The sequence below is a fragment of the Aptenodytes patagonicus genome, chromosome 1, assembly GCF_965638725.1.
Source record: "Aptenodytes patagonicus chromosome 1, bAptPat1.pri.cur, whole genome shotgun sequence".
Classification (NCBI taxonomy): Eukaryota; Metazoa; Chordata; class Aves; order Sphenisciformes; family Spheniscidae; genus Aptenodytes; species Aptenodytes patagonicus.
The window spans coordinates 69,110,034-69,134,292 of record NC_134949.1 but is presented as its reverse complement, the minus strand read 5'-3'; the positions used below and the strand labels follow the sequence as shown (position 1 = coordinate 69,134,292).

At 38.5% G+C, this 24,259-nt stretch overlaps 1 protein-coding gene and 1 long non-coding RNA gene across 12 annotated transcripts in view; one reads left to right on the top strand and one right to left on the bottom strand.

The window, feature by feature from the left end:
• WNK1 (WNK lysine deficient protein kinase 1) overlaps nt 1–24,259 on the bottom strand; it is a 108,642-nt gene that overhangs the window by 57,214 nt on the left and 27,169 nt on the right. For all 9 annotated transcript variants that reach the window (XM_076341074.1, XM_076341093.1, XM_076341083.1 and 6 more), the window contains exons 2-4: nt 14,226–14,398; nt 9,223–9,443; nt 7,021–7,178 (exon numbers count right to left, since the gene is read on the bottom strand). In XM_076341074.1, the coding sequence (XP_076197189.1) occupies nt 7,021–7,178; nt 9,223–9,443; nt 14,226–14,398 (552 nt within the window). The remainder of the gene's footprint in view (nt 1–7,020; nt 7,179–9,222; nt 9,444–14,225; nt 14,399–24,259) is intronic.
• LOC143161845 (uncharacterized) lies at nt 1,754–18,400 on the top strand. 3 transcript variants are annotated; one of them, XR_012995600.1, is made up of 5 exons: nt 1,754–1,909; nt 5,182–5,242; nt 10,780–11,035; nt 11,563–14,415; nt 18,214–18,400. It is a non-coding gene; the product is annotated as an uncharacterized LOC143161845 (long non-coding RNA). The 3 variants fall into 3 exon arrangements; XR_012995601.1 differs by having other exon boundaries at nt 10,780–11,690; nt 14,242–14,415; XR_012995599.1 differs by having other exon boundaries at nt 10,780–14,415.

The window sequence follows — 24,259 nt, the reverse complement described above, 5'->3', positions numbered from 1 at the left end:
AATATAAGAGCTAAATAGATGTCAGTACAGGACAGAATATTAAATATTAGTATGACGGTTTTAAGAGGCCTGATCCTTAATAATGAACTTTTTTAATTTTTAAACATACATTGTTTACCCAGTTTTCTGTGAACTTATTTTGGTTTCTAAAAACACATTTGAGAACTCTGCAATACAACCAAATTCTAGAATTTCAGACTGAAAAAATGCATAAAATCAAGATCTAATGTAATTCAACCGAAGCTCAACCTGCCCTCCTTTTAATTCCTGATCATTTTAAAATCATGTCCAATTCAAAATTGCTGAGAGTCACATTCCAGGCTCAGCAGTGACCAATATAAATAAGAAATATCTCCTTTCACTTCAAACCAAGTTTGTTTTACAACATCAACATTGACAAAACAGTTTTAGCTGTAATCTAGAAGCTTTTGATGCTGAATAGTACAAATTGTACTATACTACAAAAAGATCAACTTGTAGAAGTGAGCTACTTTTAGAAAGGAATTCAGTTGAATGAGCCGTTTTCCTTCTAACTTCAGGTATCATCTGCCCTAGCTGTGTAAACCATATAGCATGTTATATCTCAGTGTTCAAGCTGATCCCTGCTTTTCCTTACTTAGAACATTGTCATGTCTTAGAGAGGACTTCTAATCTAACATGCAAAGCTTCTTAAGATATTAATGCTTCAAAACCCTGAATTCCCATCTTCCATTTTTAAAGCTATGTATTTCTGAATTGATGAGTCAGTGACTGAACTTCCACCCAGGAAGATTCTTCATTCTTAAAGACGTTCCAGCAAAATGTTTGCAACTGAGCTGAACAGCTACGAGAGGCAAGTGGTAGAAGCTTAAGTATTCTTTAGTCCATTCACTGTGATGCAGAGGAATAGCATCTGACACGCAATTTTTTTTCCATTTGAGACTTAAGTGCCTGAAGTTCCTTCTTTCAATGAATGCAATTACAAGAGTTTGCCCTTTCTTACAGTTAATCTGTTTCCTGTGCTTGGTTGAAGGTTCATGGTCTTTCAGTATCTGCTTTAACAAAAGACTACTTGCTCTGTTTGAGGGTTACCTCCCCCTACTTCTGCATTGATTTTTTTTCCAATGCTTTTTCCACTTGAAAGCTTGATAGGAAGGGTGTCTCTGTATTTATCTGAACCAGGCGAAGAAACCAAGTTATTCAAAATAAAGAAACAGAGCTTTATGTATGCCTAAAAAAAGTCGCATATTGCTTCCAGAAAGCAAAAGAGGACATTCATCAGCGTTCATTAAGCACTGCAAGTAAAATTAATCATAAGTCTAGAGGTGAAGCATTTATATTTGCTGCCTAGGACCTCTCAGGAAGAAGAAAAAAAAAAGAGGTGGGATACTTTGCCCATTGCATCTCTAATGAAAATAAAGTAGTTGACTAGTCTAGACAATTATGATGCCTAACTTTTAAGACATTAAAGAAGAGATTAATTTCACCCCAATTGACCAAACTGCAGCACTTTGTAACTGCCTGGTTTTCAGCCAAGAGAATGACCTTCACTGTAACGAGTGAGCTTCAGTTCCCACCAGTTAAGGAAATTAAGGATTTTTAAATGAGTTAGACACTGCCTGGTCAGGTTACTCATTATGTACCTTGTTCCCTTAGGCCTTTTTTTAAGCTCTGTAGAACAAAGAAGAAAAATGTTGTGCCCACTCTGTGGAACATTTCAGTACAGAACAACTTTTTTTTTTTTAAAGTCAAAATGCAAAATACTCCCCCCCCTTCTCATCTTAAGGCCAGCTCAGAAGGCAGACATTTGTTTACAGAGAAGAGGCTGGACTTTTGGTGAAAGCAAGGACAAGTGCAAAACTTCACTTTGTCAAAGTAAGCGTGGAGAAAATTAAGTATAGAGCACAAGTCCATCAGGAGAACTTAAACGGTAAGTTTATATAATGGGAGGGGGCGAAAGAGAAAAGGGAGTTTTCTGCTCATACTCAGCTGCTTAGTACATTTGAAACTGAGGATGGTCTTATTAACTTTTTTGCAATGAACATGTTTGGATTTTTATGTTAGCGGTAGATATGCAAGAATGAGACAAATCTGCATAATAAACCCATTAATTGTCTTTTTACTAGTCCTGGGACTTGTCAATCACCTAGAAAATTTAAGACTTGGGACATCCAAGTATTAGAGGTTGAGTAATCAGTACCTCTACACACTTATAAAAGTTCTCTGTGCTGCAAAATGAAAGCTTGAAGGAAATATAGTGTAGAAGTAATCGCGATCTATACTACACCTGTGAGTGATAACTGCAATGTGAGCAAGAAAAAACCAAGCTAGCTTTTGAGGCAACATCAGTCTCACCAGAGGCTGAGACAAAGCAGCTGAAGCTACTCACTTAGTTATGACTTCACTGACTGCATTGCTTCCCAAACAGACTAAATTAAGAAATCATACTTAAGATGTCTGTTCTATAAATACCTCTGTTTTCATTTAAATGCACATGTATCCCATTTGAAATATCTCCTGTGACAAATTGTTTAATTGAAATATGCATGGAACAGGTCAAAGAAAGAATACCAGTCTCCAGAGAGGAACGAAGTCAGACAGGGAAACCTTCCTGAATTTTACCAAGATATTATACTCCTTTTTTGTGCAAGTGAGCAGAATTAAGTATCTTGATTACATTTTGTATTGGAACTGCCTGTATTGTTTTGATATGGTGCAGAATTGAAAAAAACCACAAAAAAAAGGGGGGATGATCCATTCCCTAATCTAGTAGTATACCACAGAGTTGTGTCTGTGCAAGAGGGCAGAGGAGAAAAAAAAAATAAGTCACAGGAGCAGGCAAGACTACCCTTAATAGTGCAGCTTATTTTCAATTAATTACAGGCTTAGATTTTTTTTTTTTCTGAGGCCAAGTAGGCAGTAGAGTGCCCACTGGATTCATTCAGTCCCAGCTGAAGAGACATACTGCTTAAATCTCAGAGGAGATTCCCCTCCCACCCCCCCACCCAATAAGGTAAAAATCCCAGGAGTTGCAGTTTCTTTAAGTACTAACTACTCACTTATTTGGAACCATTTCCAAAGAACAGCAGAGGATAGCTTCCATGAAGAAAACAGGGGGTTTTGAGACAAAATTGCAACATTATGATTTAATGAAAACAAAGAGGAAGGTTAGGCTCTTCTTGTGCTTGAGTGACAAGACACACAGATCTCATTTTCTATTCTAAAGAAACTGCTAGTGAAAGGGTCTGGACTGCGTATGCTAGAGGGTGCAAGTACAGAGATCAATACTCTGTATCAAACTCCTGCTGACTTCCTTACCAGAACTGTAAAACAAAGTTCAGCATAACACCTTGAGCCCTACAAATTGTAGGCAGTCGTCTTTTTAAGCCAGGCATTTATCCAGATTCTTCTACTGAAAGAAGAAGAAGAATTCTAGTTAAAGTGAACCAGAAAACCAATTTAAGTACACTTCTGTTTCTTGGGCCACGGAAAATTTGGGAACTTTACCCCAGCACCACTTTCAGGAAAAACAGGAACTTACCAGTGAGACAATGTAGACAATATAGACAAGCATCTTGCTAACAGCAGACTCATGTAGCAGTGTTATTATCCAAGATGTGAAGCAACACTAACTGCCTGGGCCAAAAAATGTCTCATCTCCAGGAGGAACTTCAGCCTTTAGATCTGCTATCTAGATCTTTGCTTACCTAACTATTATTTAATCAGAAAACTGCTTCCAACCATGAGGGAAGACCCTGAACAGAAGAGGTAGAACACATAACCTAGTACGCAGCAAGCCTGGCTAACACCCCAACCCAACACTGCAGTATCTGGGCATCAGCTAGAGCAATCCTTATCACAAAAGGTGTAAGGTCAAAATGCAATGCGGCTGAAGGCCATCCTAGAAGAGAGACCAACGCACAGCCAAAATGGCAGAAAACAATGTAAGCTGGTAGTACCAAGTCCAGTCTTGAGAGGACACCCTGGTCATTAAGACACCTTTTACAGGCTTCTGTCCTAAGCAATAGCAACGATTTAAGCTAATGGAACAACTCTGCTTTTTACTAAGCCTAACAGTTACTGCAAAGGGGGTGAAGGAAATCAATTAATTTAAACATGTATTGCCTGCACTGAGTGGCTGCACATTTTGATCGTATTGCCTTTAGGGTTTCAGTGGTTTCTAAGCTCCCATATGGTATGATCTTTCATGACTGTCAATAGCAGATCATTATTATTGTCTTTCCCTCTGGTCTCTGTGTATGCATCTAGATAAAATAATCCTTTCATTTAAAGCGCAGCAGGACTACAGCTGCTACCTCAAAATATTCCTAAAACATGCCTAGGAAAGTAGCAAACTAAGGGGTTGAAAAGGAAATGTTAAACATCTTCCACAAACCACATTCACCTTCCAACATACATTAAAAGGAAGTGTGTTGGTAAGTACTGTGGAGTCACCTACACAGGAAGTTTTCTGACTCCACTCTGTTATTGATGGTTCACACACTGTCCTGTTAAGTACTGAATTTTTCAACTGGTTCACCCCTCACCCACAACTGCAGACATTGTCTAAACTTCTGAAGTCTCCTTTGAAATGAAAGAAAAACTAATTTTCTTTAACAGTTAGCAAAGGACAAGGGCAGAAAACTATATGGCTCTTTCATTGGTTCACAGAGCTTTCATAGAGTGGTAAAAAGAATACAAAGAGTATTTTATTTCACTCTCATAACATGGTTCTGCCTTCCACATTATAGAAGAAACACTGAATTCTCCATTATCAGTTAAGACAGGTTTGTGCTTTATTTCCAGATAATATTGTCTTTTATTCATTGAAAGCCTTCCTTGAAAGTTATTCAAGTTTTGGTTTTGGTTTTTGTTTTGCTTTTTGAACAGACTGCTTTACAACTACAATGAAATAAAAAACCCCAAATATACCAAAGCACATAGCCTTTCATTCTCTGCCTAGAAGCAGAAAAATGTACATTTCATTTTATTTACCTTCCTGTCCTTTGCTCCTTCTGAAAGAAAACAAGATTTCCTTGATTTCATATCAAAGTACATTTTAGAGCTCTCAAGCAGTAGATGAAACAGCAGGGAAAAAAAAAATCAACAATTAAATTTAATCTATGAACCATCAGCAGCAGAGTAGAGTAGAAGGTGGTGTTGGACAGACCGAAAAATTACCAGTGTTTCTCATCCACTTAGAAGTTCAACAGTCAACCAAAAACAATGAGGAGAAAGAAGCATCAAGCACAATAAACAAGTGGTAAGTCAAACCCTGGTAAGTCTCTAGATAAGTTCATCTGCTACAAGCCCCTACAAGGCTTTCCAGTTGCTAAGTACTTCACAGAGCAGAGAAAAGACAGCTCTTTAAGACCTGGGGACTTCCAAGCCTGATTGTCTCAAAAGCCGATTATTCTCGCCACAGCCCAGTTCCTAGCACTTTTTAAGGAATGGGCAGGGCAGTTACATCAGGTATCTTTTCTGAGAAAAAGTGCCCATCCTATACCAAAATTACACTTCTTTGGCTCTGGCCAAGATACATACATAAGCATAGCCAAAGGTACCACTAAGACTGTTTTGGTAAGATACTTCGTTTTCTTTCACTGATCCAAATAGCTTGCAGATCAGATTATGCTGTAAGCAGAGTAAAGGCTAGATTTTACCCTTGTTTTTCCTCTCTATTTAGAAAATCAGAGCTAAATCCACCAACATGCAAAAAAAAAAAGACTCTGTGTGTGTATGTATGTGTATATATACAGATATAAAAACTTATTCTAACATCTGTTCAAAAAAACCAAAATGGCCATTTATCCCTTCTTTCTTCCTCCTTCTGTGCCTCCCCGATACTCCCCTTCAAACAAGGAACAGTCTTTTATTTCACCAACACTTCCTTCAGAATTCATTACTTCTGACATGAAGACCCTTCCCCTCCACATCTGTAAGTCAGTAATTACATCTACCTTTTACAGTGTGAGGCATCAGGAATAGGAGAGCATTTTATTTTTCCAAAGCTAAGCAAGTCTTTTATTAAATCCTCAACTTTTCCAAGATAATACACACAAAAAGATTAACAGGAATTCATTTGTCTACGGATCGGAGAAAGAGGTAAGTTTTTTTTTCCTCCCTGCACACATCTGCACAGGTATTTGAGAAATCCAATGCAAGTCTTTACTTCTCCAAGTGGCCACCTCGCTATTCTTTCTGAATGCTTAAATCAGCAGGCTGAATTCATGCAGTTTGTTTTACTGCACTGGTATAATCTTCACGACACTGTTTTAGAGATCACAAAGTAAATCTAGCCACAACCATTCTGAATATTTCTATCACTCCAGTTCTGCTTCCTACGTTCAAGGTCTGTAGGTTCCACTTAGTCTAGTCAGATGGCCAAACTCAAATCTCTTGCTTGCCTTCTCAGCCTTATTTGGTTTCACTCACAATGCTTCCACCACCACTATAATTACCAGCACTTTTCAGGGTGGAATACCTTTCTGCTATTTATCAAGTATTTCCACTGCATAATTACAAGAAATGCACCCAACACACAGTAGCTAAGGGCCATTTGGAATTCAATAAACTATTAACCGAAAATCACCCTAGGTAACAATTTATGATTTGCCTTGGCAGGCAGCTAAGCCAAAGTGCTCTGAATTTGTGACCCAGCTTTATTTCAGAGAACAAAGTTACCAGCTAATCTTCAAGACTGAAATACTTCCACCATGCCCCCAGTGGCTTAGAAAATAATCTGTTATGATTCTAATGCGTTTTGGGTTTTGTTTTTGTTTTTTAAACCCTATGCAATACCTTCTTACATACTGAAGGAAGAGTATGAACACATGCAAAATTTTATTTCCATTCACATTATTTTACAGGCTTCTGACTGTTTGGTAAGTTGAACCATCCTATACCTTTCCACCCATCCCCCAAAAACCTCTTGTCAGCTTCTCTTTCCCCACACACACTTGCACAGTACCATGCTATCCAGCTGTACTCCTTTGCTGCTAGTAGTAGTAGCTTTAGAATCAGTAGTGGGCAGGGACTTACACTGGTCACTCGACGGTAGATCTGCGCAGCATTTTGGCACTCGGAATAAGGATACTCAGACGTGGCCATCTCTAGCATACACATCCCAAAAGCATATACATCAACGGATTCATCATATTTCTCCTCATACATCTCGGGGGCCATGAACTCTGGGGTACCTTAAATTAAAAGAACGATTCAGACTCTAAATGTCTCAAAGCGAGCAGAGGCTGCTGGCGTTACTCACCGCAGGAGGAAGCGGATGGGCAGACCTGTGAGACAAGAGAAAGTGGAGGCAAAAAGAAGAGGGAGGAAACCCTTAGTCACTCTGTTGCATCAACATACTTTGTGAGTCTTCCATTGCAAGGCCTTTATGGAATAAGAATGGCATGAAAGGACTGATGCAATTCCTGTTTTATGCATGTTAGTTAATATAAGTATCAAAACAGACTGGATCAGGCTGGAATCAAATGAAGGGAAAGGGATAAGAAGAGTGGAAAACTGTAGACTAGCCATAGGCTGCAAACCGAATACTAAGGAGAGTTAACACACTTACCTTTTCTCCCTGTAAGAAAGGAGGAATATTAAACCTTGTTTCAAAAGTCACCCGACTGCCCTCTGCTGCAAAAGAAGTAGTATCGGTAAGAGCCCACAGCTAGTCTCTGACCTGGTGCTCTCCATCTACTTTTTGAAGTAGAATGGTTCTGGAAAGGCCTTGCAATGAAAAACTCTATTGTTACAAATATAAATCTTCATGAAAAAAGGATAAAAAGTAATTTTCTGCAAAGGCCACTCACCAGAGCCCTTTTCTTCACATACTTACCTTCCCACCTGCAGTATATTTATAGGCCTACTGCAGATACAGGCATTAGTGAGGGACATCCTACAGTCAAAAATACTCAGAAATACAGAGAGATTGAGTTACAAGCATAGAGCGTGAGATTCAACAAGTCCCATTTAAATAGTGTGCAGAAAATTATTGCCCAGTGAAGCATTACAGCGTCCCCTCTGTAAGCAAAGGGACTGCATTGTATGATCAGATTTACTTTAAGCCAGAGATGCAAGTTTGCTTTTTGTAAATTTAACCACAGAATTATTTCCTGCAGACACCAGATTCAAGACAGTTTACAGATCATTCTATAGCCACATTGCTTGTTTTCACTGCATTAAACCAAAAAAAAAAAAGCATGTAATTGCAGTCATTCATCCAAAGGCTAACCGCTAACAGATAGCTAGTATGAAGTGGTAATTTTCCAATGATAAATTTGAGGATAAATGAGTATGCTTAAGAAAATTTTTTTTTTGGACACTGTATACTTTTCTTTCCTATTAATACTTTGACCTGGTTAAGAAGCAGGAAATATTTCAGTGACAGCTTGCAAGACAATTTGCAGGTATACACCATTGATCCCATCTAGGAATCTAGTATAGGACTGTTGAGTAATACTGCATTTAGCAAGCTCTAAATACTGAGAGTGAGAGCAACTTCATTCCCTGCAGTCTATTCACCCAACCATAAAAACAAAGCTGATAAAACCAATTCTTTAAAGAATTCACAGGAAAGACTATATAGTTCCGTCAAATCAATTTCTGAAAAGGGTTCTTAGTGGATACATAAGAACAGAGCAAGCATAAGGCAATACTTCCCCAATGCATCCTCCTACTTTACATAAATCCACATTCTATAGACTGCCTCAGTAAGGCATTATACCACAGTGACTGTGATATAAAATATATATATTGACTTTCTTTGGTATACCTTAGTTTCTGATTAGTCAAAGTGTAAGAGATTTAATATTAACCCCTGGTGACAATCAGAAAAAAACGTCTGTATAAATTAATGCTAGACTAAATATCAAAACGTTGTTTGGTCACCAAAATGCATTTGGTACATTTCTTGAAGCATCATATTAAAGCTGAGATTTATATGTAGTCAAGAGTGGTTTTATCAACAATGTTGCACTAAACTGTTGGGCAGGGCAATGAATCTATATTCCAAAATACTTAATGTTAATATACAAATATCAAAAACACAACCAAAGTTTCAACATGTAATCTAATCCGGAACACAGAATGACCTCAACAGCCAAGAAACAAAGCCTACACATTTTCAGGCTTTGACCATGTACCTTTGAAGCCATATTTTTAAGGAAAGCTCTTAAAAGACTCAAGTTTCCAAATAGGTAGACTGGCTCACCAGCCTCCAAAACAGGAGAAGCTTACCTATCACACTTTTGGCAAAAGAAGCTCGTTTCAGGGTTGCCAGACCGAGGTCTCCAATCTTGACTGATCCAGTGGGGCCAGTAATGAAGATGTTGTCACATTTTAAGTCTCTATGAATAATGGGAGGAGTGCGCGTGTGTAGGAATTGTAAGCCTTTCAGTATCTGACGGCACCAGCTTCGCAGTACTTTAATTTTCATCACTTTAAATCTTTTCAAATACCTAATGAAAAAAGTAACAGTAGGTTAAACAGGTTCTGCTAGCAAGTAGTAGATTATGCTGTATCATTTGCTGTTCTGAAGTTAGAAAATAGTAATTAAAGAGATGCACAAATTTCAACTTCACCTTCCATTTTAAAATCTACTTGATTTTTCCCTCCTAAAACTTAAGTTGCCCTATTCAGAATTTCTACTCTCTTTCTTCTAGCCAGGGGACTATAGTGCTGAAAGATAAGTGTGAAATGCTTAATCTATAGCTAATAATTCATTCGCATACAAAGTCACCCTATGGTAATTAGGCAGTTGGCTTGCTAAGTTTCAAGGCACTGCTTCCCTGACAAAGAGTTAAAAGCTTATGCATTACAACAATTCTTTATCTATTCATTTAAGTTTTTTTTACTTCCCTACCTTTTATCCTGAAACTTCTTAAATAGTTATAACCTCTAAGTGTAATTACCTTAGTTATCAAAATTAGTCCAAGCACTCTGGTCAAGGATTCCAGGTTACACTTTAAACCTGCTTCAAATTTACTTGTTGAGCTAGCTGTCAAGCAAATTAGAAATTCTTAGAGATCACTTCCCTGGTGCAGGACAGGTTTCGATGACCCGAGTCTGATTAGTACTACTCACTACTTCAAAAGTATGGACAGATATGGACGGTGCGGGGAAATCTTTAAAAAGGTTCTGCCAAATAATTGACATGGAAGAGTTCATACATAAAGTCAGTATCCCTTTGCAGGTAGAATGTGACCCAACCTTAATTATTCTAACATTGCCACTTTTTAAAATTTCATGTCAGAAGAGTCAAATTCCATATCAAAAATATTTTCCAATGCTTATGACCTAAGACTACGGTCTTACTCTACTCCTTAACTTCAACAAATTAGAGATGCCACAAAGGTGAATAACCTATGACAGTATTCAAGTGCTTTCCAGCAGCGTATTCTCACAACCCCTCTTTAGGTAAAACAGTTTGAAGTGAAGAGTAGTTGTTTTCTTCCTCTTGAAAAAGTATGGGCTGAAATACATTTAGAGAAAGGAACTAGCATGCTGCATAGAGCAAGGACTTTATTCTTATTCAACCAATGTCACTCAGTCAAAGTCTTAGTTAAAAGACCAGTTTCACACTACTATAAGACTGGTAGTAAATTCTGTGACCAGCATGGACTCTAGCAACTACAATCTTAAAATAAAACCAAGTCATGTTCAATTATTCTGTGGTAGTGTTCAGTCTCTTCTGCATATCCACTTAATCAGAAGAAAAAGTTTTGATGAAATAACTTGAATCAACGCCAACATAAAAATGCAGTATATTAATCCCTTTTACTTTAATTTCTCCAGTTCAAAAGAAGATCTGGAAAAATCAAGCTGCTAGCAATAATCCTGCTGTGAAAACAGATCTGTAAAAGCAATTGAGAGACAGTTCCAGAAGGAAATCAAGTCTCAAAAGAGAATGTAAAGACATGCGGGGGAAAAAGCCAAGCCAAGGAAGGAGACAAACTGAAGGAGGTTCTGGATCACATCAGCTACCACTTGAATTCTTGCTATTGACACAACCCTCATTCATCTCTCTTGAGCCTGTTCCAAAGATCACATGGTAGGGGCACTTCAGTTCAGCATCTGGAATCCCTAATTACATTCTTGGTTTCAAATATGCTAGTCTACTGCCAGCTTCTCACTGTTAAAGGACCTGGGTCCAACCATCACCCAGCATCCTGCAGTGTTGCTGTCATTTTTCCATAACACTGTCATGAACTAAGTCACATGTCACTTAACGCAGAAACCATTTTAAAATGGAAGTGTATATAAGTACATAAAAATACACAGACAACCCTACTAGCCAGTATGTTTTCAATTTTCCTAGTATCATAGGACAACTCAGGCTTGAAGAGACCTCAGGAGGTTTCTAGTCTACGTTTCTGCTGAAGGTAGGGTCAGCCATGAAGTCAGACATGGTTGCTCTGGGCTGTATCCAGTCAGGTTTCTAGTATCTCCAAGGATGGAGCCTGCACAACATCTTGGGGCAACCTGTTCCACTGCCTATCACCACTGAAATAGCTTCTCCTTATATCAGTCTGAACCTCTTTTGTTTCAATTTATGCCTGTTGTCTCTAATCCTCCCAGCATGCACCACTGAAGAGCCTGACTGACTCCCTCATATGCCCTGGAAGGCTGCTGTTAGGTCTCCCCCAAAGGATCCTCTTCTTCAGGATGACCAAGTCCATTTCCCTCAGCCCCTTGTCACAGAGCAGGTACTCCAGCACCTGACCATCTTGGTGGCCATCCACTGAACTTGTTCCTGCTTAATCAATGTCATTCTTCTCTATTTCACAGGGTAGCAGTCAATTTTAAAAGATAGATATTTGATCTTTGCACAGAATACAAGCAAAGATGAGAACACAAGGCTTTCTTAATAGTTAGCTTCAATGAATAGAGAGAAACAGGAACTAGAGTTTGGCTTTCTGTCTCAAGGTTGGTTTTGGTTGGGGTTTTTTTAAGCAGGAAGGCTGCTGACCTACAGCATCTCAGCTCGAGGAGCTATAGGAAACCCTACTAAGTTAGCAGAGGTCATTATGAAGGTATGTGTCCTAACAGATAGCTGCCAAATTCATTTGAAGTGGATCAGGAACGCACACTACAACGGCCTTAGACAAAACTAGTGGCTAAGACCTAGGTCAAATTAAGTCTTAATTATACTATTAATGAAGACAGCAATTTTTAAAATAGACAACTCTCTTTTTTCCAATATTTTAATTCCATGATAGCATACAATATCAGAAAGCAGTTTAATTCTTACAATTGAGTTATAAAACTTTTCCACTGGTATGCAGAAGTTCAGGGACTCTTCTTCGTGCAAAATTAGAAATTTGCCCAGACAGCATTTGAAAAGAATGAGTCCACAATATTTTAACATTATTTACGTATGTATATATATAAATGTATACAAATAGGAAAAAAAATGAGGACAATTTAATTTAAGATATCGCCACACTTTTCTTCTGTTCACTTTTTTTACATCAAATGACAACAATGTCTATGTCCCAAGTCCCAAAACGAGGAAGGTATCACTTGTATTAAATGCAGGTAATGTAAACATACTGAAAAAAGATATGGAAGTAATACTCAGTCAGCCAAATATCATAAGCAAACACAAGTGTGCAATGTAAGTCTAGGAATATGACACAGGTACATGAAATACTTAGTGGTATTAAATTTGGCACATCAGAAATTTCCCGTATAGTTTACCTGTCAAGTGTCAAGTGAAGTGGACAAGAATAAATTAAATCACAATTATAATACAAACTATACAATAGTGCGGAAAAAACCCCACCCAGAAGTCTACAGTTTATAAGATCTTCAATTAAAGAGCCTATTAGTTCCTTCTGGATAAAACAGAGACCTTCATACTTCGGAGTACAAAATAATCCTATAGCCAGCAAATCTGAGGTACTTCTTCCTACCAACACCCTACTTTATAATTGTCTATTATTACTTTATCATCTTGCTTATGCCACCACATAACAAGCCAATCCAAATATTAAAATCTGTGAGGAGGGAGAAAGGAGTAAGAAAGGGAGAAAAAAGTTAAATCTAACACTACATATTCTAGCATAAAATTAGGTAACTTTAAATAAAGGCATCTGTACAGAGCTGTAAAACCTTTACTTTATTACTGCTCTGAAAACAGCACATGAAGCAACAGATCTATTATTTTATCTGAAATACCTTAACCTCAGAAAAGTCTTCCCTGAACATACGGCTAAAGAGAAAGTTGCAGTATCTTTAGCCCTCCAGTACTATTTCAAGACACAAACACTTCCCTGTAATTGCAGTCCAGACTCCCAAAGAGCCATTTTTTCCTTAAGTATGTCCATTTGTGGCTATCAATAAGCATCGTAAAAAACACAAGACATTCACAGGCTATTTTAACCAAATAGATTGCAAATTGTTTCCAGCTCCTACAGCCTGCTTACAGATTTAGGATTTGAATGCCTCTCCAAGACTTAAATGGGCACTGAATTAAGACAACGACCCACAATCCCTGAATTTCAAATGCTGGCAGTTTTATTTCTAGTAGATTAATGGCGACTGGATGCTCACGAACAAGCTCACAGCTCTGCAAGCTTCTACAATGCAAGGCAAAGGCGTAATTTCAGTGTAACTCCCCGTAGGCCCCACATACCGCTAGAGGGCCCACGCAGCAGTTTGATTTGCTGGTGTCTACTTTAACTTTGGCTTAAAAATAGGCTGAGTTTCACGCAACTACTTCACAGGTTGAAATTGCAGGCATCTGCATACTTTCAGATTTTTGCTAGGTACGACTTCATGAAGTTTCAGCTAAACAAATAGGTGGTAGGGTTTTTTTTTCTTGTTACATATTATTTGTACTGTAGTAACACCCAAAACCTCCCAAAAGAGGCGAATTACTTCATGCTTTGAACTTTACAAACCAACTCGTGCTAAATGGAAGGCAGCTGGAGCAGAAAATGAAAAATTCTGAGAAGTGAAAACAGAGTATTGTCTTCCTGAGCTCTCAAAATCTGAAAGTTTTCTGCGTGTGCTTACTAGGACATCACAAAGAACATGACAAGCTTGCTAACTTAAAGGATGGTCTACCATATCCTGCAGTGCTAGTAAGACTCCTGTTAAACAAGAATTTCCCTACAGAAGTTTAGCCCTCAGCAAGAGGGCTCTGTTTTTACATATTCTGAAATATGATCTATTTCTAGTGCTCTAATTTTGTGCTAATGATTCTTATATGCTTTGGCATGCCTTAATTTACTTACGTTTTCAATGTTCCAGATGTCATGAGTTCCGTCACAAGAACAATACACTTTTTTCCTTTGACTGTAGACTCCCAGGAGTCATAGAACCTGACAATATTGGGATGCTGAAGCCCTTTCAGCATCCCAGCTTCCTCTTTAAATCTTTGTCGCTCCGACTTGGACAGCTTCCGATCCTAATGAAAAAGAAAAGGTATGTCAGAAAGCTTTGCTTTATTTCTTACTCAGGGAAGCAGCAACTTGAAAAACAGTTGGGTGCAGTCAGTGAACAAGTAAGAATCAGTAGTCTTAAATGCCATTTTGTTTGCAATTACTCTTAAATACTCTATTTAGAAGACATTCTATTACAGTCTTTTTTATCATATATTTTTCCTTACAATCTGATTGCTCTCAGAGGTAAGAACTGCGAGTCTGCAGATCATCTCCTCTTCCTGTTTCCACCTCCCCTGCCCTAATAACTTTAGCCATTGCCTGACTTGAGGTGGAAGGGGGACAATGTCCTCAAATATTCAAGTGGTCAAGAGTAGACGAGATTGGATCATTTAAAGCATCTCTCTTAGGTTGTACATAATAATCTTTAGTTACTCCTATGTGTATAGTATCCAGACCACTGGTAACAGATTGGATTAACCCTCCATATAGGGGGTAGAGCATCAAACCTCTCTAACATACAGTATGTACTTATAACTGTACAGGAACAAGCGAATGAGTTGAATTTTCTCTGATTAAAAGCATGACCTCACGATTGAGCAAGTTTCCTGTAATCTAGCATCAAGGAAAACAAAAGACATAACTCACACCAGAGACAGAAAGCAATCTTTTGGCCAGTGACAGATCACGAAAAAGCATTCCTGGACAATACTGTTGTATTATCTACTAACAACTGCCTATCAGATATTGTCAAGGCTCTCAGAAGCTATTACCAGAATAAGCTGCACATCTCAAGAGAAAACAGTCTCCTTGTGTCATTCAGTGTTGTCAGTTTACCAACACATTACAATGCACTGGTCACACCAGGCAGATTGATTGACTGACGTAAATTGGATCCATATGCAGTTTGTATTAAAAAAAGTCATTCCAGGATATACTTAAAGCCCAGAATTTTAGAATTGTTTTTTTAAACGGTTATTTAGGAATAACCAGTGACCTCTTTGTCAAAAATCTGAGTAATAATTTTAAGTCGCTCCATTCCACATTTCTTTTCAATTAAAAGGAGGTAGTTAAAACATGCAGAGTTTATTTATACTGCTCACAACCTCCTATTGTCCTCTAGGCAGTAATTCCTCTTCCTTTGTTTACAGGTAATGGTGTTTTCTCAATACCATTCAGCCATGCTAAAAGCTAAACCATCCTATATTCATTTAGATCATTAACTTTTTCTAAGAGGTTCACAGAATATCTTTGCGCATGGACAAACTTTGTTTCCAGATGAAGCTCCAATTTTCAGAAGTGTAAAAGTCTTCCAGGTGAAAGTTTGCAAACAGGTTTGAAATTACCTCAAGGATGAGTATCTTATCAGTGCCTATGAATGTCAATCACACACATACTTTTACAGTTCTTAGGGAGATGCTAAATTCTTAAGCCTCACAAATCTAGTCTATAGACATAAAAAGCCTTCAATCCTGCAACTATTTCACTCTGCAGAAATTAGCACTACACCTCTTCTCACTACTTCATAAGCATACTTGCACAAACTTTAATATTAACATGTTTGCAGAAACACTTCGCAAACATTTAAGTATTCATGTCTGCTTAGGCATTGAGGTTTTTTTAATAAGGAAGTAATACTGCCATTTGAGCTATCTCACCCATCTAATAGCTTTCATTTCATTACAATAAACAGGGCAGCACAAGTTACACTCAAAAGCAGTTAATCTTGACTGCTACAAACAGCTGTGATACAGAAAAGCAGTGAGCTGCAACAGGTACACCAGTCAACAGACCATACACACATGCTTCTAAGAAACACTCAATGCTTCAAGCAATACAAAATTGCAGTAACATAATCATTCTTACAGTAAAATAAAGCAGATTCTTCTCAGCCTCTGCACTCAATCTGTATAATCCACATTTTAAAGCTAGTGTATAGCTGTAAATCCAATTATTATATACAGTAATTATAAAAAAGGCTCCATCAATTACTTTTATATCACTTTTAAGTTTAGCTATGTAATATGAACACCTGCATTCGTTTGTGTCCAAAACCTAGATTTTAGATATACATTTGCATTAGATTTCCTTTATTTTGTGCATTCTAACAAGTTATCTACCACAAACTACTAACCAGTTTTAGATGACATTTGACATTAAATTCTCATCTTAATCTATGTAAACCTAACCTCCCTTAAGGGCCTTACTCAGTTTTCCCTACCACTGTACTACTAGCCCCAAATAGAAACTAACAAGTGCTAATCACTCTTATCAAAGAACAGACTCTTAACGGGCATGCATATTTTGACTCATTTCTCTTTCTGGTCACATCAATGGTAACATCGTGTTCCTGCAAACATATCTGTGACATTTAAAACAGACACTCAACACTTCCGTGCTGGCATTAAAAAAAAAAAAACAAAACACCAAGACAGTGACAATATACTAAGTAATTCAACACTTTTTTGAAAGTCAGAGTGCCCTAGTGATCTGGGACAAGTTTGGACACAAACACAGGGCAACAAATTTCACCCAGGGAAGACAGCTATGTTTTTGCAACCAAGGAAACATTGCATGTTTCAGTAGCATACTGCAGCAGCAAAAGTGAACATTTAACAGAGCCGTAAGAAAGAGACAGAGAGGCCACTTGTTTCATAAGACTAGCAATGCCATACTACCTTTAACTACCCTCATTTCCTTGGATACACAACCCATATACTCATCCATAACACCCTTTCCCTAAAGGAACACTAATGCTAGGTAACAGAAAAGGGTGAATATACTTTAAAAAACCCACAACCCTAGCGTTCAGGAAAATACTAGATCTCGTACAATTATACCAACAAAATGAATCTGTATACACAATGACTGGTTATACTTGTACAAACTACATTCTAATGCAACCTGCAAATAGCCTACAGGCTAACATGCGATTTAAAAATGACAAGTACACTTTCAAAACTTGAGTATTCCATACTCCAGAACCTTAAAACATACTAGACAGTAAAATCTCCCAGACCGCATAGAGATGGACTAGAACAAAGCCCATCCCAAATACTACATTTCAGCATCCTTTGAGCTGATAGTATGGGCAAATGTGGCAACTTTATGCTCCTTCTTGTACAAAGATGCAATTTAAGCAGCTGCAGCTACTCAAATATTGAGATAAGCAAGAAAATAGAGCACCATATGTAATTTGAGAGACTAAGAAATGGTGCTACCAGCCACGTTAGGTATGAATACTTGGGGAAAGGCAGGGGAATGAGAACATCTTGGTATCACATGAAATTCACACACAAAGCTGCTGTACAGCAGAGCTGTAGCAGAGAGAAAGCAGCCATCAACACATAATGAGAATTTGAAAGAGCATTTTTCAAGAATTTGGGAAGGGGACAGCTTTCACAATCCTCAGTTACAAGTGTATACTTCAAAAGACTCAAAAGCCCAGATGTGTCTTTCCAACAAGGCAGCTACTTAGGGCAATACTCCGATTCCACTGTGGCCTTTGAGCAGGAGTCTGCAGGAATGCAAGACCCTCAGCTCTATCTCCACCTCTAAATAGGTAGCAAAAAGTTTGTGGCGTTATCATTCAAAATAAGCACTCCATTTGATTAAATTATCTCGAGGGTGACTTAAATAAGCAGATCTATCCCCTGCAGCCTTTTTCCTGTAACTCATGGTCTAAATAGATATATAGATGGATCATTCCAGCATGTACTTGCTGTTTTCATCTGGAAGCAAATATAGAGGTTTTGCAACTTAACATTCCAGTATCACAAAGTATGAGATTGGTTAAAAAAATTTAATGTTTTCTTTTTTATTTTATTTTTATATCAAACAGCCAGAAACCAAACAAAACAGAAAGACACATAAGATGCTTTTCCATAAGCCTGGGAAACTTGAACAATTTTATAAAGAAACCACCACTTTAAGAACAGTTAATAACATATGCTTGATATCCTACCCTTCAAAGACCAATTTGTTTTGGAATTCCTACTAATAAAATTTAAAAATGGACACATTCTCTCCTGCCCCAGTCTTTTTTTTACCATAATGAAGCAACGTTAGGCAGACAAGACAAAGTCCTAAGTCTAGAAGTTAGCAAATCACATTCTTGTATCTCAGTTAGCACAGGCTGAGCAGATACAGCCCAAATATTTAAAAATATACAAAGTTGTCAAAACGTAGGAGAGCTTGCTTCCTAAAATGGATTTAACTATCCTCTAAAATGACCAGCGTTGTTCTTCCTGAACTGATAGCTTCCCCGGAGGACTTAAGTGTCACATCCCAATCACCGGGCTGCCCTTCGAACAAACCGAAACAGATGCATCAAGCCCACTCCATTTCATTCATTCCTTTCCACCTACATTAAATTGTTTTGACAAGCCAGGACAAACAGCAAGGCTTCCCAGCACGGGACCCACAGTTCTGCAGTGCCAGGGGCCTGAACGGAGACAGGCAGCAAGTGAAACAGTTGTTCAGCTCAGAACAATTCAATACGCTTTTCTTGGCTGTTTCCATTTACCCGTGTACTTCCCCGCTGATTTCTTTTGGTCAGGAAAGAGCTATCAGAGGTGTTTACATTATTCAGTGTAAAACGGGGATCTTGGTCATTCATGATAAACCAGGCATAGGCTTACTCTTTCACTAATGTACTTAATTTACAGGAGCATGAATTACACACAGAACTGTTACTACCTTCTTTCTATCCCTGTACCTAGGTGCCTTATATAAATGCAAAAAAACCCCAACCCAAAACCAAAACAACCCGCCACCCCCGAGATTAGCTATTGTACCAAGCCACAAAAACCAAAGCTCATCAGCAAAAGATGCCTATATTCGTTGGGTGATTTTTTTCAGCCAAGGCTTAATATCTATTCAGCATCCTTAATGAGGAAAGAAAATACATTTCTGGCCCCTAAATTAATCTTAAATTTCAACTGGGTTGCTCACATAGCCATTGAGTCTCCTGAGTAATTTCTCATATATTTTCCCTTCTAACTTTCCACAGTCCTTCTGAGTTCTGTCCTATTAACATTATGACAAGAAACCACACATCTGCAAAGCACATCACCCTACCACAAGCGGTTGCAGAGCCTGGCTCAGGTACCTGAAACAGCAGGGGAGCTGCCTTAGCAAGGCATCGTGCTCTGCTCAGGGCATTTCAGTCTGCTCTTCATTCAGACTGAGCTCAACTAAGGGTCTTGCCTCTGCCATCCATTTTTACTAACTGACACCAAATGGCCTGAGCTAAATTCTAGGACAATTCAGCTGGCATTAAATGGACACAGTTATGCAGAAGACACACACTGCACTTCACACTCAAACACATGCTACAGGATACCAAGCAAGTGGATAACAAGAGAAATATTCTACATGGAAGGAATTAGATCTGCTAACTCATGCTATACCTCCTCAGAGGTGATCCTCTGTTTCTTAATATCAAGTACAATTAACATAGCCAAAGTGCTAGGGAACCTTTATGCACAACAGAAGAAACCTGACCCAGAAATCTTCCCATAGTCTCCATTTTCTACAAATAAGTAGACTCACAGGTGATAGAGGTCAACTTTAAACTGCATTTTAAAAAAAAAAAAAGCTGTGCATGAGCTGCCTCACAACTTAAGAGAGCTATTCCCTCTTCCACAATATTAGGAAGATAATAAAGAGGAAACAGAAAAGGACTGGACACTTTATATACTACAGACAGGTTTTACTAGCTTTCTGCATATCCTACCGCTAGATCCAGAAATTCTACGTAGCTATATTGCAGGGATAGTTAATGGGTGGTTGTTTTGTTTTGTTTTAAACTACACTAGAGCAACACTATGTAGCTTTTATCCGAAGAGATGTACTAGAAAGCACACTAAAAAAATTAGTAGCAATGAACTGTCTTCAAGTGGTGTGATCTGAAAATGTACAGCCATGACAGACTTCAAAGTGCTGCTGAATTATAGATAGATAATTTACCTTGGTTGTGATTCAGACTATCTGTGCTGAGGTTACACCAAGCAGCATTTTATCAAGCTTTCCAAATGCCTGAAAATTTGAGGGGAAGACACTGCTGCTCCCAGCCTATTATTCAGAGGAATAAGTAGTATACAGAACAAACGTTCTTCTGTGTGCATTTCTGCAGCATATGAGAAAGGCTTTGCAAGCCTTTTAGGCAAGGTTAATGAGGGGTCATCAGAGGAGAAGCTAGCAAGACTGCACTCTGATATTCAGCACTGTTAATGGAACTGAGGCTTTGTGGGCTGCAGTGTTCTCATCCTGAAAAAATCTAGTAGTTAAGAGGAAAAATGAGCACAGTGACCATTGAGCTAGATGAACAAAATATCAACAAAGAATCCACTGAGCTTAAAAATCATCCAGCATTACACAGTTGGTACCTAGAAATGGAAGTCTCGGTGCATAAGAACTGCATCTACTTTTCTGCATCAAGACAAACCACTTCAGATTTTCCAGTGTTAAAGACTAGGTAGAGAGAAAAACGGAAGGGAGGGGGAAGAGACTGTTCAAAATGCATCCCTGTACAGCAACAGACATGAAAATTTATCAGGATCTGCACAGATCCTTCCACCAGTATACCTTTCTACAAACCACTGAACACAAAAAACTTAAATGGAGCTGAACAGCTGCTGTTCCAAAAGTATGCATGCACGGGTTTTTTCATTTGACAGTAGTGTTTCTCAAACACTCAGAGTATTCGAGCGCCCTGCCTGAGAGCTTAGTTGTGTAATATAATGTTTGTAGAGTTACATAAACCTTTAGCTAACCACAGAGGTAGGAATCAGGTCTACACACCTAATGGAAGACATTCAGTCTTCAGAAAACTCCTGCTTCATGCATGCTTCTTGCTGCAGCTCTCCTACCTTCCAATAGTCCAACCTTTCACAGGCAAGTCTCTACAGTCTCTATGCAACATTGTAGGGGTTGATTGCGAAATTTGCACTTGATAATCAGCACACTGGGGAAGATCACCAGCTGCCAAGATTGCCAGCTGCTCAGTAAAAAGAGTTTAGAAAAAGCAATACATTAAAACTGCAGCTACTGAGGACAGTGAGTGCCAGATTAGGATACCCCAAAGTAGTATATGAGAAGTCACTAGATTAAGAGTTGCCAGAACATAGCTGTCAATGCTCCCAGGCTGCACTCCACACATGTATAGAGTAATCTATTAAAAGAGACTGCCTTACTATGCACTGTTTGTTCTTTAGATAAATCAAGTATTATTTCTCCCCCCAAAAAATACATGCATTAGCCAAAAGATAAGCTTAAAAAAAAAAAAAAAAAGAGGGAGAAAGACCAAACCAAAAAGCTACTCGCCAAAGGCAAGAACAAAAAGTCAGGTTTCCTTGCCATAACGCTGCCAATGTCCAAAATCCTCTTTAGCTTTCAGAAGGCTAGGTGTCTCCCAACCTTGAAAATCCTCAACTGTCCCTCGCAGGTCATACGTCCCCAGAAACAGCTCTGCAAAGACTTCTAGAAAGTTTTTAGGAAGAAAGGGTTTGCTTGATTGTTACTTCAGTGTTGTTTCCTTATCTGCACTTATGGAATTCAGAAATCAAGATCAATCTCGGTGGCTGGATAAAGTCACATGGTTTAGGGGAAGGGAAGAATATAATACACACCCTCTTCTCATTAGGCTGCAGAGTCCCAAAACAATGACTTACAATGGAAGAAAAGCAGGTAATCGTATCAATGCAAAAGAAATAGTAAGTGAATCTGAGGATCTCAGTATTCCTACATTCTGGATGCTGGTAATTGGCACTTAGAATCATAGGATCATTTAGGTTGGAAAGGACTTTTAAGATCATCAAGTCCAACCGTTAACCTAGCACTGCCAAGTCCACCACTGAACCATGTCCCTCAGCACCACATCTACACATCTTTTAAATACATCGAGGGACAGTGACTCTACCACTTCCCTGGGCAGCCTGTTCCAATGCTTGACAACCCTTTGGTGAAGAAATTTTTCCCTAACATCCAATCTAAACCTCCCCTGGTGCAACTTGAAGCCATTTCCTCTTGTCCTATCACTTGTTACTTGGGAGAAGAGACCTACAGCCACCTCGCTACAACCTCCTTTCAGGTAGTTGTAGAGAGTGATAAGGTCTCCCCTCAGCCTCCTTTTCTCCAGGCTGAACAACCCCAGTTCCCTCAGCTGCTCCTTATAAGACTTGTTCTCCAGACCCTTCACCAGCTTCATTACCCTTCTTTGGACACGCTCCAGCATCTCAATGTCTCTCTTGTAGTGAGGGGCCCAAAACTTTTCAGTCCCTTTCCTCCTCATCTTAGTTTGAAGATGGAAGACAAAGTTCCTGAGAATGGATAGCAGAATGAAACGCAATGCCAAGTTAACACTTACTTACTGAAAGTACAATTTCACATTGCTGCTTGGCAAGTCTCCACAAGAAGAATTAATTTTATATAAGCTACAGTCTTCATGGAGTATGCAAATAACCTTGAGAAAGATAACACTAAAGTATAATAGACATATCTAGCACAATGGAAAAGAGTAGGCTTAAAACAGTTATCTATTATACCTTTTAAAGTTCCTGATTAAGGGTAAATATTTTTTTGTAGGCTTCCTCTTACACAAGGTATTCAAAATGCTTTAAGTTTCAGGAAAGTACACAAGTAGTCAACCTAAGTGAAAGGTTGAGGGATTATTCACATTCGTTGTACAGTTTCCTGGTGAAAAGCATCTACCTCTACATTCTCTTCTGTATTTTCATTTCTGGCATTTCAATGCACAACAATAGTAGCACAACACAATATTCATTAGAAGATGCAGTTAGTTTGTTAAAAAACACACCAAAAAATAAAATTTCTTCTTGTCCTTTCTCTTACCATTGATACAGGTAAGTGATACAGCAAATGTATGCTGCTGCTCAAAGGTTAGAATTAAAGAAATTACACATATCTTGACAGAGATGATACTTGGGTAAACTGATGGTGGGAGGAAGAAGAGGAGCAAAAAGAAACTCTCAATGATCAGACAGAAGGTGAACAGAAGCTTTCATCAGTCAGGATTTAGTCTGAATAGGTCAATTATACATACCCTGAAAGAATCGATACTTGAGTAAGCTTCAGAAAATAAAAAAAATACAACTTTGTCTTAACATTGAAAGGAGAGTATCTGCAACTAAAGCCTATGTATGTGACTGAAAGATACTAGCACCTCTCCCCATTTTATCCTGCGACTGTCAGTTTTGATGAAGCTATGATTCAACACCACAGGGGAAGGGGGGAGAACACCACCAATAATTATATTCCTCTGATGCAGTCACTTCCCACTTTTATATATGCAGTAGCACCTGTGCCACCAGTAGTAGTAGCAGCATCTAAGACACCTGGTGGCAGCAATGTCATAGACTTAACCCATGCTTGAAGAGACATCCTCAGCAAGAGTCTCCTGATAACAGAAAAGGCATCAGAACTGAAGTTTGTGCTTGCTTGCACCAAGTTCTAGCACCATTAAACACAACTGACCTGTAACTAGTCACAATTATACAGTCCTTCCTCCAGCTCTTCAGCTAGAAAAAAGAAAGTTGGCTAAATCCTCAAGTTTCCAGGATCCCATAATTCATAAGAACATTCAGAACAAGTCTGCTGCTAATACTGTTATTGCTGTACAGGAAGCAGGCATTAAGGATTAACTAGAACACGCAAAAACAAAGATGCTTTAAAAAAAAGGCAGTTAGGAACATTGCATCAGAGATGAGCTCACTAATTTGGTGAGATACGAAGCCATTCTGCCTCACTTCCTCACATTGAACAAATGGCAGAAGTGGGATCGTAAGTGTAAGGAGTATGCAAATATGTGCATCATGAACACAGCAGCAGAAAAACACTTTTGTTTCTCTGCAGGACAACAGTAGATC